The sequence below is a fragment of the Zeus faber genome, assembly GCF_960531495.2.
Source record: "Zeus faber genome assembly, chromosome: 18".
Lineage (NCBI taxonomy): Eukaryota > Metazoa > Chordata > Actinopteri > Zeiformes > Zeidae > Zeus > Zeus faber.
Window position 1 is genome coordinate 23,745,755 of NC_137210.1, and position 17,019 is coordinate 23,762,773.

At 47.0% G+C, this 17,019-nt stretch overlaps 2 protein-coding genes across 2 annotated transcripts; both read right to left on the bottom strand.

The window, feature by feature from the left end:
- Positions 1 to 1,797: 1,797 nt before the first annotated feature.
- Positions 1,798 to 4,553, bottom strand: LOC307243941 (C-X-C chemokine receptor type 2-like; the record flags this gene model as incomplete). The annotated part of the gene is made up of 2 exons (XM_080018909.1): positions 1,798 to 3,393; positions 4,547 to 4,553. The coding sequence occupies 2 exons, from the start codon at positions 4,551 to 4,553 to the stop codon at positions 2,318 to 2,320; spliced, it is 1,083 nt and encodes a 360-aa protein (XP_079875035.1). The 3' UTR covers positions 1,798 to 2,317.
- Positions 4,554 to 8,232: 3,679 nt separating this feature from the next.
- On the bottom strand, positions 8,233 to 14,088 carry nabp1a (nucleic acid binding protein 1a). The gene is made up of 6 exons (XM_080019737.1): positions 13,350 to 14,088; positions 12,501 to 12,639; positions 11,482 to 11,553; positions 10,158 to 10,239; positions 9,802 to 9,877; positions 8,233 to 9,479 (listed from the first exon to the last, which is right to left on the bottom strand). The coding sequence occupies exons 1-6, from the start codon at positions 13,441 to 13,443 to the stop codon at positions 9,271 to 9,273; spliced, it is 672 nt and encodes a 223-aa protein (XP_079875863.1). The 5' UTR covers positions 13,444 to 14,088; the 3' UTR covers positions 8,233 to 9,270.
- Between the last annotated feature and the right edge of the window lie 2,931 nt (positions 14,089 to 17,019).

The window sequence follows — 17,019 nt, forward strand, 5'->3', positions numbered from 1 at the left end:
TAGTGACCCTAAGCTAACTAGAGCGGGGTTCACTCTGCGAGATAACAAGTCTCAAAATTTTAATCGTTCGAAAGGGTTTTTTTTGTGACAGATTATCCTGTGGTGTGAGGGATGTTACGAGTGTTTTTCACAAAATATTATAATATTTACGGCGATATCCTGTAGTACGGCGGGAACCCCCGAGGGCGTGGTCTGTGGATGGTCACTGAGGAAAGACAGACGGCAAATTTGGAGCTGAGGACTCTGGCTGTTGGTGAATGGAATCTGTTGGTGTGTGCTGCTGTTTGGGCAAACCGTGGCTCTCCACGCAGGAGCAGGGTGGGGTCCGCCGAGGCAGAGCTTGCAAAGTGGACCTCCCACTCTGGATGCAGCAGATCTCCTCTCCATCGACTTCCCAAAGCACACTGATAATAATTCCAGCTTTGGTTTCGGTCGAGCTGCTCTTTGGACGGTGGCCCGCTGCAGACGTGCCAGCCGCGACGAGGGCGGTTTTTGGGGTGCTCGGGGGGAAGGAGTGAGCGACCAGGGCCGGGCCCCGACCCTCGAGCGAGGTATCTCAAGAAACACTCAAACAAGAGGCACGGGCCCGGCCGAAAGAGGCGCGACGCGGACACAGTAACCACGGGACACGGCTCCGCATCAGTTCCGTGGTTAATGAGAAGGAAGCCTTCGTCGGGCGGTCGGCCCTCTTGGGTCTCGGTGAGGGAAGCATGTCCGTTTAAGCGAGGGGAGGAGCTTGCTGACCGGCTGGGACCGCTCTTGTTGCCTGATCGGCGGGGTTTGGATTTGGATTCGATTCAGATTTTAGATTCAACGAATTGTCATTTAGATCCCTAGGAACGCAGTAGCGTTGGCTGGCCGGTGTGAACCGCCCAATGCGCTGGATGCAAAAATCACTGTGTCACTAGGAACAAAACTGTTGAATTTATCATCTGTCGTCATGTGTGGGGTCTCTCACATTTCAAACATCTGAAAGATGTTAAAATCTGAAAAATCTTGTAGTGGGGTTTCACGCTCGAGTCTGTACCACCTCTACTAAGTAATGGGAAGGAGCGGTACTCGGTACCAGCCGATACTTCCGTCAGGACGAGTCTCATGAAAGAATACACCGAAGCCACCGTACCCCTTCACTTGCAGCTGCTGTAGATCAATTCTGATCCACGAAGGTGGAGGTGGGCGGATAAAAGCGATGCAGCAGCAGTTTCCCGATGACAGCACAGACGGCAGGTGAGTGGAGCCATCAAAAACCGTGGCTCTCGAACCGTGAATTTAACAAGACATCACAGTGAGGATTGAAGCGCTCACTGATTTAAAACCAGTGAGCCGCTGATGAGTAATGTCCATCACATGTGTCATAGTTTGGGTGGATGTAGTGAAGTGCCTGTAGTGGAACATTTCATTTCGTTTTTACTCTCTGCAAAGTGCCGTCGTTGTGGATGTTTAACCTTCACCTTCAACCTTTCAAGAGGGCGACTCAAGCAGATTTGTATGGCAATTAAAGTTTAATATTTTCCACAGATACTACCAGACAATCAGCTCAAACGTGCTTAGATGATGTAGGAAGTATGTTTTTGCAGTATTCAATGCCATTTTCCCTATCGGATTTGAGCCGCACAAGGAGAGCTGCGACCGAAAAACCCGGTGTGAGGTGTTGCTGCTCGGCCTGTGATCCATCGAAACTCATCTCTATCGCCGAGGAATAAACTGTACATCCAGTAGCCACACAATGATCAGTTCAATAAATGATGGCACAGAATAGGCAAACCTTTAACTTGCAGCATTCTTAAATGTATCCAATCATATTTATTATTACAGTATCTTACAATCAGTTATAAATATTGAGCTGCGGTGACCTTTCACACATCACAACACAAGGAGGCACTCTAAATCTTATCAACGAAACACTTACAAACCTAGGGCAGGCGTGGCAGGGCGGAGGGGATGCGATACAGGTCACAGTGTGAGCAATCAATCAACCATTTAATGAACCAATTTACCACAACACAAAGCTTCTTTTTTTTTTTTTTTTTTCATTATATCGCCCGGATCTCCAGGAAGACGGACACATCTGAGGCCATCGAGCCGCTACCGTTTTTACTCTTGCATTACGAGTCACTTTAAAATGTGAAAATACTGTGAAAATAACACGCTTTTAAATAACCCACATTGTTGCCTTTCAATGCTCGAACGGGGAAGAGTTCACATGAGACACTTTTAAGACAATGGAGTAAAAATTAGGCGGAAAAAAACAGCTCCTGCATGCACACAAACACACACTCAAACACTCACACACACTCGATGTCCGTTCTGCACACGCTCACATGATTGTGGATGTGATTTCCGATGACAGTGAGGACCTGCTCGGCCTGGACATGGACGTCCTCTCGAGCAGCCCCGTCCTCCTCAGCCCCTGCTCCAAGCGGCTCCTGAACTTCTCCCCCACGAAGGCGTACAGCACCGGGTTGACGCAGCTGTGGAGCAGGCCCAGGCTCTGCGTGGCGAACATGGCCTTATCGATGGCCACCCTCACCGGGCACCTGTAGGGCATGATCTTTGCCCGCAGAAAGGTGTCCGCCATCACCGCCAGGTGGTAGGGTGTCCAGCAGATCAGGAAGGCGACCACGACGGCCACGATGACCCTCATGGCCCGTTGGCGCTGGAACCCCCCTCGGGTGTGCAGCAGACGTTGGATGGTGACGCCGTAGCAGGCGAGCATGACCACCAGGGGGACGACAAAGCCCAGCGTGTGGCGCAGGACTCGAGTGGCCAGGCGCCACTCGTCGGCGCTGTTGGGGTCGTACTGCTCGGTGCACATGGCCAGGTGAGAGCTGTTGGAGGGGGTGGCAGAATTAAAAAGTCCTGGCAGGGACAGGAGCCCTCCTGCACACCAAACGCCGGCACAAATCGCCCAGCTGATTTTCTCTCGGCTGGTCTTCCGGACCTCCATGGCCCGGACGATCACCATGTAGCGGTCCACGCTGATGCAGGCCAAGAAGAGAATGCTCACGTAGAAGCTGAGCTCTTGGAGGATGCTGATGATTTTGCACATGGCGTCTCCAAACACCCACCCCAGCCTGATAGAGGTGGCCCAGAAAGGGAGAGTGATTGCCAGCAGGATATCTGCAATCGCCAGGTGGAGCAAGTAGAGGTCTGAGGGCGACAGCGGCTGCTTGTTGAGGCCGATAACCAGCCCCACCACCAGGTTCCCAGGGATCGCCACCACAAAGATAATGACGTAGAAGACGGAGACGGCGATCATCACAGCCTCGGAGAAGAGGACGTGATCGCAGGGCTTGGTGATCGGGTCAAGGATGAACTCGCTGTAATTATAAGTGAAGTTGAGCTCCTCGTAAATGGAGCCAAAGTCGTCGAAGGAGAAGGAAGTGTTTGGGTCTGGGAAGAGAAGGAAAAAAATATCCTTAATTAAAGTTATTAATGATGGGTTCACTTTTCCCATTTCCCAACACATTTTTAAAAATACATTTTGTATAGACACACACACACACACACACACACACACACAGCCATTTTTGGGGATTTTTTTTTTCTTTTTTTCATATAATGACAACAGTGTTCATATAAATGCATTTTCCTTCAAAAAAGAAGGATCACTGCTGTCACAGAAAAGTGCAGATTTGCTCAAAAATGAAGCATCCCTCTCCCTGGCCTGATGAGTGCAGATTAGAGTGCATGTCACTGATTCTCTGATGGGTGGGCAGCCACATTTCACAAAGGCTCGAACAAAGAGTACGCGGACAGCACGGGGGTTGCAGCCAGGCGCTCTGTGTACAGCGTCTCTCATTCCCCTTGACAGCCCTGTGACGTCCCTCCCTCCGCCTGTCTCTGACGGGGCAGACGGCTTCCTCTCCGCCGGCGACTCTCTTCCCGGGGCCGCCGGCTCTCTCCCTCTCCTCACCAGAAGCCACTTTTCTTTGGTTTATCTTCTGCCATCTCACACCCTTCACAAGCGCGTCTCCACTCATATAAGTATTTATATATTTTTTTGATGTTGACTAAAACTGCATATATCAATAATATATATATATATATATATATATATATATATATAAATATATATATATAAATATATATATATTATTGATATATGCAGTGATAGTCAACATCAAAAAAATATATAAATACTTATATGAGTGGAGACGCGCTTGTCTCTAAAAAAAAAATATATATAATGTTAATTATATATAATATAAATATATAATATTTATATATAAGTAAATATATATATATATATAAGTATTTATAAATATTTTTTGATGTTGATGACTAAAACTGCATATATCAATTATATATATATATATATATATATATAATTTTGATACATATTCAATTTTTTATGTATTAATTATACAAAATGATTTGAAATCTGTATATTGTATGTGATTTCTCTGTCAGCTCCTTCACCAGATCAATATTTAATCAATCAATCAATATTGAAAAGATGAACAGTCAATAGACAAAGGCAGAAGACAATAGCTGGAACAAAGGAGTACTCCAAAATGAGTATGGTAGTCAGTCAGACACTCACCCGTCATGGTGTCTTCTTTGCAGCCCGCTCTGTTTGCAGCAGAGAGGTGAGGAGCGGTATGAGGAAGGTCTCCTCACTCCTCCCCTCATTGCCCGCTACGCTTCCCTCTTTGGCCTCATACATCCAATAAGCACACAGTCCAAAAAAACACCCAAAAAACCTGAATCAAAGATGTTTTCCGAGTATGAATTAAGGGTTCAACGGTGCCAGAGGAATTTACAATCACGCTATCCCATTCTACAGTATGTCAGGTCACACACAGCGTACTGTACGTCCTACATTTTGGTCTCAACAAATCGATTATTTTCTATGTGAACACCTAATCAAAGTGCTGCTGAACGCAAACATGTGGAATAATCCCAAACTATTCATTACACATGAGAAGAACAATGCACAAGATCATCTCCACCGACAATATTGTATTATTTGTACTTTGTTTTTGTTTTTCAAAGCAGTACTTTCAAACCCCCGTGTTTTCGAGGTTAAAAAAACCCCCACAGTGACACATCCAGTCATAAGACCAGGGAACTTCATTCGCTCGCACAAACAGCTAAAGCGAAAACGAAAGTGCTCAGCCGACGCGATGAAGAGGCCCGGGGCGGTCGAAGTGAAGCCGTCATTTCTAATGATTCTCTTTACCTACAGAAAGAAAACAATTATATAGAAAAAAAACCCCAATCATTATAAACAGTTTGCAATGAATGTACAGACAGACTTATAGCGCACGAGACAGTTGAAAAACACCCATTGACCCTGAATTGGGATTATTTGTTGCAACGTTGCCGCGGGAGGAAGTTCCCGCGCTCTCATGACCATCATGACCGTTGACACGAGTGCCTTCCATCACACTTCCTGTCGTACTTCTCGTATGTTCACACGCTTGTGACACTCCCAGTGTCACAAGCATGCGTGCTGACTTTACCGTACCGGATGAGAACCACCTTGAGAAGCGACGGCGTCAAAGTTTTCGGTGGCGGGTTGGTCAAACGGTGACTTTGTGAGTTAGCATGAGGGATCGCGTGTTTTGTCTCTCCTACGACGGGTGTGTGATTTTACGCATTTCGTTTCATTTTATGAGCAAGATTGATAGAAAAACAACCTTTAAATCGTACAATTGATTCCACCATACAACACGTACCGCAGACATGTAACTGAAAAATATATTTGCATCTTTCCCACACCAAATAATCAAAATCTGGCAGGATTGAACTCCTCCTTCGGCCAAATCCAGCCCGCGGGCTGCCTGTTGACACCCCTGCTTTAGACTGTCTAATGGCGTCAAAATGAGATTTCATACCTCCAGATAATTGCATAACTGGGTTTTAAATTGTGATACGATCAGAAATGCGGCCATATTGGATATTGGTCCAGTACCATAAATTGGGAGAATGTTATTGAAATCAGTGTATCCCCAATATGAAAATCCAAAACCAAGAACTACATCAGACTCGCCAAATTGATTTGGCTCCCTGCCCTGACACAAAGTTCAAGCATGTTAGATTTCCAAAATGGAGAAAAAAAAAAAAAAAATTCCGCTGCAAGTCAATCATGACACTGCACTCGTGTTAAACTAACAATCTATGTGTATAGTTTTTATAAAAGTTATGGACCAGACTTCAACTCAGCATTCAGTGCTTAAAAGTTAAGGTTTCATCAATGGTCGTGAAAAACGGGTAAAACTCCAAACTTAGTTTTAATACAAAATGTCTTCATCAATATTATTATAATCGGGGGTATCTGTGTCTGTGTGTGTGTGTGTGTGTGTGAAGTTTAGTACCATGGAGGTCCAGAATGTAGACTCACAAACCACCTCAAACCAGTGTCAAGGTGCTTGGTGCAACAAAGGATGTGGGCAATTGGAAATCTTGGTTCTTTGCAACAGCTCCTTTCAAAACAAACGACCCACAGAACACAGTGACGTGTGCTTGGCTAAGAACCATCTCCAAGACAACACTGACGTGCTACACACCGTTTAGCCACAACATTAAAAACACCTGCCTAATATTGTGTAGCCCTGCCCCCTGCCGCCAAAACAGCTGACATGGAGGCATGGACTCCACAAGACCTCTGAAGGTGTTCTGTGGTATCTGGCACCAAGACGTCAGCAGCAGATCCTTTAAGTCCTGGAAGTGGCGAGGTGGGGCCCCCATGGATCGGACTCTACGCCGCCCATCCACATGATGCAAAAGAAAAGGTGATTCATCAGACCAGGCCACCTTCTTCCATCGCTCCCTGGTCCAGTTCTGATGCTCACGTGTCCCATGTATGAGCTTTCAGTGGTGGACAGGGGTCATCATGGACACTCTGACCGGTCTGCAGCTACACAACCCCATACACATCAAGCTGTGATGCACTGTGTGTTCTACACCTTTCTATCAGAGCAGCATTAACTTTCGCCAGTTTGTGCTGCAGTAGCTCTTCTGTGGGATCGAACCAGACGGGCTAGACTTCACCCCGACACCCATCAATGAGCCTTGGGCGCCCGTGACCCTGTCGCTGTTTCACCGCTTGTCCTTCCTTGGACCACTTTTGGTAGGTACTAACCACTGCATACCAGGAACAGCCCACAAGACCTGTGGTTTTGGAGATGCTCTGACCCAGTCGTCCAGCATCACAATTTAGTCCTTGTCAAAGTGGCTCAGATCCTTACGCTTGACCATTTTTCCTGCTTCCAACACATCAACTTCAAGAAGTGACTGTTCACTTGCTGCCTCATACATCCCACCCCTTGACAGGTGCCACTGGAACCAGGTGATCAATGTTATTCACTTCACCTGTCACTGGTTTTAATGTTATGGCTGATCGGTGTATATATATATATTATAAGCCCGCCCACAAAGTGTTATCTAAATAGCAAGGCAGCTGGTTTAGTGTTTAGATATTTTGGGGAAATGCAATTCTCATTGGGAAGTCAAGTTCACACACCCACAGGTACCATTATGGTCAAGAGGAAGTGGTCATCAGTACGATAATTAACATCATGGTGTGCCCTCCACATCCCACATATTAAAATTAATTTAACTTTGTCCGCAGCAGAATAAAGGTCTTCGTCTCTGTGAGATTTTGGTGGAACAGGATCCATGCCAGGATGTCGACACATTTTCACACTTTATACCGTGGGGGGGGGGGGGAAGGAAAGAAACCACAGCTTAGCTACACCGGTCAGAGGTGCAGGTGTGTGGTGAGCAGGAGGAAACATGTACAAGACGTATATTTCCATTGTAGCACAAAATCAAAAATCAATGTCATATGATCAGCAACTTCCTTTCATCTATTTACCCATTGAATAATATCCTTCTGCCACAGAGGCGCTGCCATCCTGTTTGTTTTGCCAGAAAACGCTCAAGGTGTCGAGGAGGTTAAGTCAACGTTTGGATCCATGAATCGGTCTTGTTTGATAGTGTAGTGTAGGGTCTGAGGCTCCGGATGAAAATGTTGATTGTGATAGGTTTTGCTACCAACCACAGGCCCGTTTCAGATTGCCAACAACTCCTCACACTCATTTCCACGGTGGGCATATACAAAGTTTCCCAAAACCACAACTTTCAACCTCAATCTTAAGTGTGTCGCTTCATAACCTCGCAACAGCTTCCTGATTTAAGAAATCCAAAAACGTCAGCGGGAAAACATTCCCATGCATGGTGTTTAGGACACGCGCTCGGCTCGACAAACTACAGTAAACGCGGTGTGGCAGCAGAATTAAGTTTAAAATTTATTTTAACCCTTTTGTCTTGTCAGTTTAAAGCAGTCTCAACCCAGTGATGGTTTAACAGTAAAAAAAAAAAAAAAAAGAAAAACAAAAAAAAAACAACAACCCCAAAACACTCCACCAGAATGGTTGGACCCAATTGTAATCTACCTCATTAGTTCAAAACTATCACCTGTCCTTCGAGAGTCACTTCTGATGCTATTTGGTTGAGGGACGATCCTTTGAGGAGCTCCACCTGTGCATTCAGTCCAAGAATTGTTTTTTTTTTTTTTTTTAAACCCACCTTAAGGCCTTTTTCCACTGAGGAGCAGAAAGTGTTTTCCTGAATTTAATGACATAAGATTTCCACTATAACTTAAAAGATAAAAAAAGTGCATCAAGTGTTCAAGTAGGGTGTATAGTTTTAGAGAGCAAAATTGGGGGGTGGGATAGTGTGTGTGTGTGTGTGTGTGTGTGTGTGTGTGTGTGTGTGTGTGTGTGTGTGTGTGTGTGTGTGTGTGTGTGTGTGTGTGTGTGTGTGTGTGTGTGTGTGTGTGTGTGTGTGTGTGTGTGTGTGTGTGTGACACTGGCACAGTACTGGCTAGTCACAGGGGGAGTACGAGGATTGAGACTGGGGGGGTTAACTGAGTCGAGCCAAAGCTCAAACTCTAAGTCCTGCTAGTCCAGGGCCTATAACTCATATTTAGGGTCGCAGGTCATGTCAGACCCCTCTGCCGGCCGAATCCAGCCCGCGGGCCAATGTTCCACGGCCCTGTGCTGGTTTATCAGCGGTAGAGATCACAATTACTCACGGTGCCACTATAAGCACGACTAGCGCTACACGCAAACACAGTTGAGTAGGTTAGCTCATAGAAAAACCGGTTCTAGTTGAGTTGTCCATTGTCGTGGAAGCCAGAGTTTGGCCACTAAGAGGAAAAAAACCCAAAAACGAAAGGAGGGGCAGGAAGGGTAAATGGGGCGGAGGGATCAAGAGAAATTGTTGCTCCGCGTGCCCCCCACACCCGACTTCCCATTTTCATCTTTTGGCACGCCGTGGGTCTCTGCCATTGCTAATGGTAACGGAGGGCTTGGTGGCTGCGGGGGGGCCGGCGGTGGTAACCGGAGGGGCCCCGTTGCCGGGCGACCGACCGTTGGGCCGACCCGTGGCCCCAAAGGCAGCATCTCGGGCCGCGCCGGGCGGGGCATTGTTGTTGTTGTTGGCAAACGGTGGCATGGTACCGTTACCTGTGGAGAAACACAAACTCTTACTTTTACACATTTGACCTTCTGTTGTTTTTGTTAGAAACCAGACACCACCACACAAACAAATCAATGACTCAAGCACCACAAACAGGTACCAAAGCTCAGTTTTCATCAACACATTTCCTGGAAAACTGCCTTTGTGGATTGTTCACTTCCAAAAATAAAGCAATTTTTGGTTTGTGAAAAAAAATAAAATAAAAAAAAACAAATTTGATAAAATATAATATATATATAAATTTTTTTTTTTTTTTTTTTTCTCACAGCATGGAAAGATAATAGAAAACCCCAAGATGTGCCAACAAACCTGGTGCGGCAGGTGCACCCGAATTCTGATTTGGTGGAGAGTTCCCCCTCTGGTTCTGGTTCTGGTCTGGCTTACTCTGTGAGCAAACGCAGGAAGAACTGTGTCACAGGATCTTTTATCGGCATGGCCACGTTAATAAATTGTGCCAATAAAAATGAAACCACAGACGTCAACCAATTTAATGCACGTCAGACAGTAAACTGAAAATTCTAATTAAGCTTAAAATGTTATCGAATGCCATAGAATCATTGTCATGTTTTATATCAAAATGGAATCGTGAGATACTGCCTAATATGCAGCACTTGAAATGATCCGTTCAGTTGGGTAAGAAACAAGGGTCTCTGGTTGCTACTCACAGACTTGTTCTGCTGGTTGCCCGACAGCAGCTCTGGGTTTGGTTCACTGAAATTGGGAACCTCCGAATACACCATGCAGAACCTGGGAGGGAGGGGAAGGGAAAAAAAAAAAAAAAAAAAAGGCAAAATGTAGAGACACGTGAGACAAACCGTGCTCAGAAATGAAGGCCGCGCGATATGAACTTACAACTTTCGCACCACGACGTTGGCCTTATGATGTGCTCTGGTAACTGCGCTGGCAGAACATAATCTTGTTTCCACAACAAGACGCGGCTGCAGGAAACAGAAGCTGCCCACGCGTTTCTATTCTGCAGCGCACCGATAACCTTCAAAGAAACGCGGCACGTACACCCACTGCCATGTTGGAAAAGCAAGACGGCACGGCTCCCGTCAGACCGGGAAGGGAAAAGACTCATGGAGTCTAAAAATGTGGGAAAGGCAATCTGAAACATGTGCTTGTCCACACTGATCTACTGGATTATAAAGCTCTCGAATCTGCTTTGAGAATAATGCAAAGTGTAAATTATACATAGGATGCTACCAAATAGTGTCACGGGCCCTGAAATCTGCCTCCTTTCGCGCGATTGACAATTTGGGGGGGGGGACGACGGCGACGACAACAATCATTAAAAATAAATAAACAAACAAAGAAATAAATATATAAATGTGTATCGATTTTTTAATAGTCAAGTGCTGTCGAGCCCACGTGTCTGTTTGTGTTTCCATGGCGGTGGAGCTGGAATCCACAGCAGGAAATCCTTAGAAAAACGACAGCGTAAACAACAAGAAGCAGCAACGGCGTTGGTCCAAGTCCTGCGTATGCCACGGTCGTTTCCATTTCCATGGATATAAAGACGCGCGGTCTTGCTCACGCACTAAACTTAAATGTCACGCTAAGCTTGTGACACTTAAGTCTTTTAACAACGACACCGTTGGATGTTTTGGCACGCCCGTGTGTCGGCGTGAAATGACGTGTTTCTTCTTAGTAAAGTCTGAACTGAAAGCTGGTATTTTTTGAGAGTCCTGGTCCGTGAAATTGAGCGAAAATCCCCCTGAATTTGGTAGGGCCCTATTCATAAAGGTTGACATTAAATAGAGCAACATTTTTTTTTTTATTATTTCATACATTTTATTTACTATGCCGAGCGACCGTATAAGGACAGACTGTGTACCTAAAACTATTTATAAGTCCTTCTTGAAATGTCATGTTTCAATGACACAGGCGGTCTGGGAGAATGGAGAAAGGGAGATGTACGACGAGCAGGATTCCAGCGCCGAAAGGAACTTCCTTCAAGTATAAATAGATTTGGAGCCGGCTACTCACTCGCCGATCTTCTGCAGGTCTCCTCCTCTCCCGGTGTACAGGGTCAAGCAACCCTTCCAGATGGACGCATATCTGCCAAGGCAATAAAAACACACTGAAGTGCGCACACAGGAAGACAGAGGTAATAAAATGTTCATCTTAATGTAACTACCAGAGACGGAAGTAACAACTACTCACATTAATAACAATAATAGTAGTAATTCATTTGCTTTTTGTGTGCATGCACTTTCATGAGGATAGAATTGAGAAGGTTTCTTATATTTTGCCGTTTTTATTTATTTTTAATGGCCTTAATCTCCTGGTTCTTCAGAGCCATAGTTTCTTTAATGTCTGAACTTCTGTTGAATGCTTATACTGATAAATGCACTAACTTTCAGTTTGAAATTAACTAAAACTTTCATGACCAGTATCTAAGAATACTTTGTACTTTTACATATTTATTTATTTTTAATAGCAGTACTTCAACTCGTCAAGTACAACTGCAGTATTGTAACAGCACTTCTACCGGAGGACATATTTTCAGTGCTCTTTCCACCATTGATAACTATATTACCAAAGTATGCAAGTGTTTTAAATGCTTGGGAGTAGCTAATAGTTGTGTAAATGTCATAATCCTTGGTAGATGTTGACTTACAAAGCGCTTCTGAAAATACTTCCACTGGTCAACTCCGAACTAGGAAAGACTGCTTGAAACTTTTGCGCTCGTGGAATAACCTACAATCACTTTAAATATTGATCCCATCATACCATTGGGACATTTTAGAAATATGCTGACGAATCTCATTGTTTTAGAATGTTATTGTTTTAACCAACGTTGATGTTTGTGTTCCTATTGTCTTCCTGACTTCTTTGAGATGTTTTCATTTTGTCATTTAATTTTTTCTCCTGCCTAACGGGATCACGGCAGCATTGAAAATAAGGTTTCTTCCCCCAATGTGTCCCCGAGAACAAATCAAAGAGGTGAAATTAAAGAATGTCAAAAGGGGTTCAGAGGGAACACAACAGACGGTGATGGCTACCCTCTGGTCAGCCGGATGATGTCCCCCGGCTGGATGAGGCTGCCCAGCTCGTCCCACACAGAGATGGCGATGCTGCCGCTTTTATCCGCCACCTTGCAGGAGCGCACCTCGTGGCCATCCTTGGTTTTAGTCACTCGCCCTGCGGGGGGGACGGACGTTCAAAGAAAAGTTCAGGACGGGGCATAACCAAAGGCTTTAGAAGGCGCCGTTAACGTCAATGAAGCAGTTGTTGGGCGGGCAGCACATGCACCCGCCGGCGGGGGGTGAGGATATGGAGAAAATCTATGTCAAATTGAATGAATTGCGAATTAACGAGATGGAAAATGAACGCGCGTCATGAGACCAAAATTTAACCAGACATCGGGAGTCACAAGAGCTTTCTGGTTAAAACTTAAACTACAGGTATGGGGGGGGGGGGGGCGGACGTGGAAACACAGAAAACAAGTAAACAAAGCCCAAATTGTCCTGTTTTGGTGGCATGTTAAGCTCACAGCCCCAGTGTCTGGTATAATATTAAATGTTTTTGAGTCAAGTAATGGATCATTAAACCACTTTCCTCTCTGTATTTAGCCTTTTGGTTAAAGAGACAAATTCATTAAAACACATGTTTCAGTTAGATATTTTCTGTTTTCATTTCCCACAAACCCCCGAAGTAAACACGGTGCAATCAAAAAAAAAAAAACTTAAAAAAAAAATACAAATAAAAACAAGGCACCATGTCAACAATCACATGTCATAAGGGCAGCGGGGACACACGCGACCCGGTGGCCGGGAACCGAAAGCGAAAGCTCAAGTTAGGACCGGGCACGGAGCCGCTTCGCCTTGTGACGCTCCGCCGCCACCACTCACCAATCTCCAGGACGATGAACACGATGTTGAGGTTTTTCGACCCGGGCTTCACGTCCTTTATGAGGAACAGGGCTTCACTCGTCGGGTTCGCCATCGCTACAGCAGACGCGGGAAACGTGAAGCGGAGCCCGCGGGGAGTGCCGAGGCATCCGGTGGGGGTAACACGCCCGCTAGCCGCCTAGCCTTCTGGCCAACGCGTTAGCCGGCAAGCCTGCGCTCAAACTAGCGGGGCGGCTGGGAAGGCGCCGTGACGGCTTGCAGTCGTTCGGTTATCCAAAACAGGCGACCGGCCTCCTCGGACAGGATGCGCCGACTAGCTGCTAACTAGCTAACGCTAGCTAGCTTCTAGAGCCGTCCCCTCCGGGTTCCTCGCCATGACCGTCTCATTCTTCTCCATACAACGCGTAAACAACGGCGTGTTTGCCCGGGCCCCGGAGCTTGGCGAGCGGTTTAAATACCCAACTTTGGAAACGACGGCGTATTATTGTCGTCCTTCTTATTATTATTATTTTTTTCAATCAATGCAAAAAAAACTGGGTTGTTATGTTAACTCGGGAGTTGTGGTCGACGACCGGGTCCGGTGCGAGACCCCACGTTATTAAGACCGGGGGGCGGGGGGCGGCGGAGCCGGCATTTGGAGGTGATATTTCGGCCAAAACACACGGATCTGATGGGTCAGGAAAAAAGAAAAACCGTCGAACGTCACCGATCCGAGCGCGCCCCGCTGCTGCTGCCGCTGCCGCCGACGTCTCCGGCGACAATGCCCCCGAAACTGCGCCGCGCGGCCGCCGCCGGTCGGATTTATCCACTTCGGGCGATTCCATTCCCTCGTGTGGCGGAGGGGGGGGGGGGGGGTTTTGGTGTCCGCGTCCTACTGCTCGTACAGGAGGTCCGGCTGCGCGGTGAGGGGGGCGCGGCGTCTCGCGTACCCAGGTGACCGCAGCACCGCGGCCCTCACGGTGTCCGCACCGGGTCGAGCGCAGGCGAACTTGCGTGCGAGCCAGAGCCCACCCCCCTCCGCCCGGCGTCGACCATTCCGGAAGAGAGCGAAGGGAACCACGCGCTGCATTCCAGCGCAACGCGGAAATCGGGAATTCCGGCCCGGTGTCCCCCACCCCTGGAGGAATTGCATGTAGCTGCCTCCGTTTGGGGAAACATGGACGCCCACGGCCCACGTGTGGGTCCTGTTAGTAATCCTGTCAGTTAGACAAAGCGCAACACGTGTTAACGTAACGTTAGATCTATACGGTGGTTTAGCTCGAGCGCCGAAATCCCAGACTTCGGAGTGCAAAGGAATGCAGCACTCGCCGCCGCCGAAGGCGCCCGTCGCGCCAGGCAGCAGCGCCGCCATCTTGCCACGGTGTCAGACTGACAAATGGCGCTGCTTTACACCGGGTCACGTGCAATAATAACGATTGTCATCGCTGCACGGCCGCACACGTGCAACTTAAAAAAAAAAAAACCCCGCGTGTGTTGTCGTTGCCCCGCCCACACAGCCCCCGGCGACCTGCGCGCCCACGTGCGGCATCTCTCACGAGATAACGGAGTGTCATTCCGGTGCTTGTCGGTGCGTTACCGGTGGTGAGCAGGGGCAACACCGCGCCAAGGTGGCGGCGCTGTTGACGCGTGTGGGCCAGCGCACTGAGCCGTCTCTGCACGGGCGTCGGTTTGTTTGGTCGTTCATCCCGCGGCGTCGTCGACGGACACGCACGAAAACAAGTGAAGCGCCGCCCGGGAACGTTTTTACTGCGAGTACCCCCCCAAAAAAACTACGTCACGAACAGGATTCGAACCTGTGCGGGGAAACCCCATTGGATTTCGAGTCCAACGCCTTAACCTCTCGGCCACCGTGACTGCATGGATACAACTAACGGCCAATCGCATATGAGATTTATATAATATTAAATTCGTAATAGATCGGAAAACCTGTAATCAGTGGTGTTTTTAACTTGACACGGATGGATTTGTGACTGTGTATAAACACTATGAGGTGGAGAAAGACAAGCAGCGGGGTCTGAATGTACACACTGCTCAATACTGACACGTGGGGGAGACAAACACCCACAAAGCGGATGCTTCCCTCCGTTTGGGAAAAAAAACCCCAAAACATTGTCATTACACTGTTGCTACTCTTACTACTCGTACTACATGTTAGATCATACATTGTTGTTTCATTGGAGAGTAATTGTAAGACTACAGACAATTTATGTTGCGTGAAAGACAATTACATTTCTCCATTTTTTCACACAGTAATCAGTGTTTCTGCGATGGCTACAGCTTTTCATTTGTAAATTTGTTAATTACTTATTACTTACTTTTACGTTGTAAAGGCAAGAGTTTCAATCCCCAAATCTATACCAAAATAATATTTCATCAACTGGAGTCCTTAAAGGTGCAGCGTGGTGCAGTGGAGAACCGGACCCCCCACACCCCGCAATTTTAACGGCAATAGCCAACAGCACATATGGAGCACTGGGGTTTTCTGGGGGGGGGGCGGGTGGCAGGTGGGTCGTGTGGGGGCGTGGGTTGGCCGGGGGGAGGCCGGGTGAGCCCCCCGCCGGCTGGGCTCGAGTCCTGGCGGCTTGCGCCTGGTGGTTTCTGGAGTGCTGCGACCTGCGGAGAGCGTCGCCGGTGGCCTTCCGGGGCCCTGGGGGGCTGCTTGCTGTTGTGAATGTGTGGGGTTGGGGTGCCGGGGGCGGCTGTCGCAGTGCTCCCCTGCAGCCGTGGGGTGACTATGCAGCTGCAGGACTCAGGGGTGGCCTCGGGGCCCTTTCCACTGCTTGAAGGCGCCACCACATTATACCAACCTCATACACCAGAACCAATTGGGATAGGTCTTGGACACTCATCTGTGGACACTTCACACACACACACACACACACACACACACACACACACACACACACACACACACACACACACACACACACACACACACACACACACACACACACACACACCTGCTTCAAGTGCACCCCAGCACCCTCCTGGTTGCATTCCTCTCCTTTCCTCCCTCATTTGCTGCCATAACTATGACAGCAAGAGGCCACGTGACCAGTTGTAGTTCCAGTTTTCCTGGACTTAATTAACCGCGTTTTTCATTACATGTTGTCATCCAATGTTTTTTTTTTTCAGTGTACATGTTGTTTGGTTCTATGTTTATTTGTCAGACCCGTGGTAATTCTCCCCCTCTTGGAGTAGTGATCAGTTGTTTATAGACCCAAACATGGTAAAATAGTTCACCAAAGAGGGGGGTTGGTGGTGGTTCTGTGTGACAAAAGGTCATCCACAGGACAGAGTTATTGCAGCAGTTCTTGATGATTTAAGAATGAGAGTTGCATTGCAGGTTGAGAACTTGAACTCCACATGCAGACTAACTCTGTCCTAGATGCAATAGCATATACAGTTAATAGTCCGAGTTGTATGGCCAGCATGCTGACAGCACAGGTTAAAAAAAACAAAATAAAATAATAATAATAATAATTAAAAAAAATAATAATAATCATAAAAAGGTGCAGTGTGCACAATTTACAGAACAGACTTGTCAGAAATGGAATATAATATTCACAAGTATGTTTTAATTACTGTATAACCCCATGAAAATAAGTATTGTTGTGTTGGGGTCACCTTAGAATGAGCCATTTTTATCTACATAGTATGCTTCATGGAG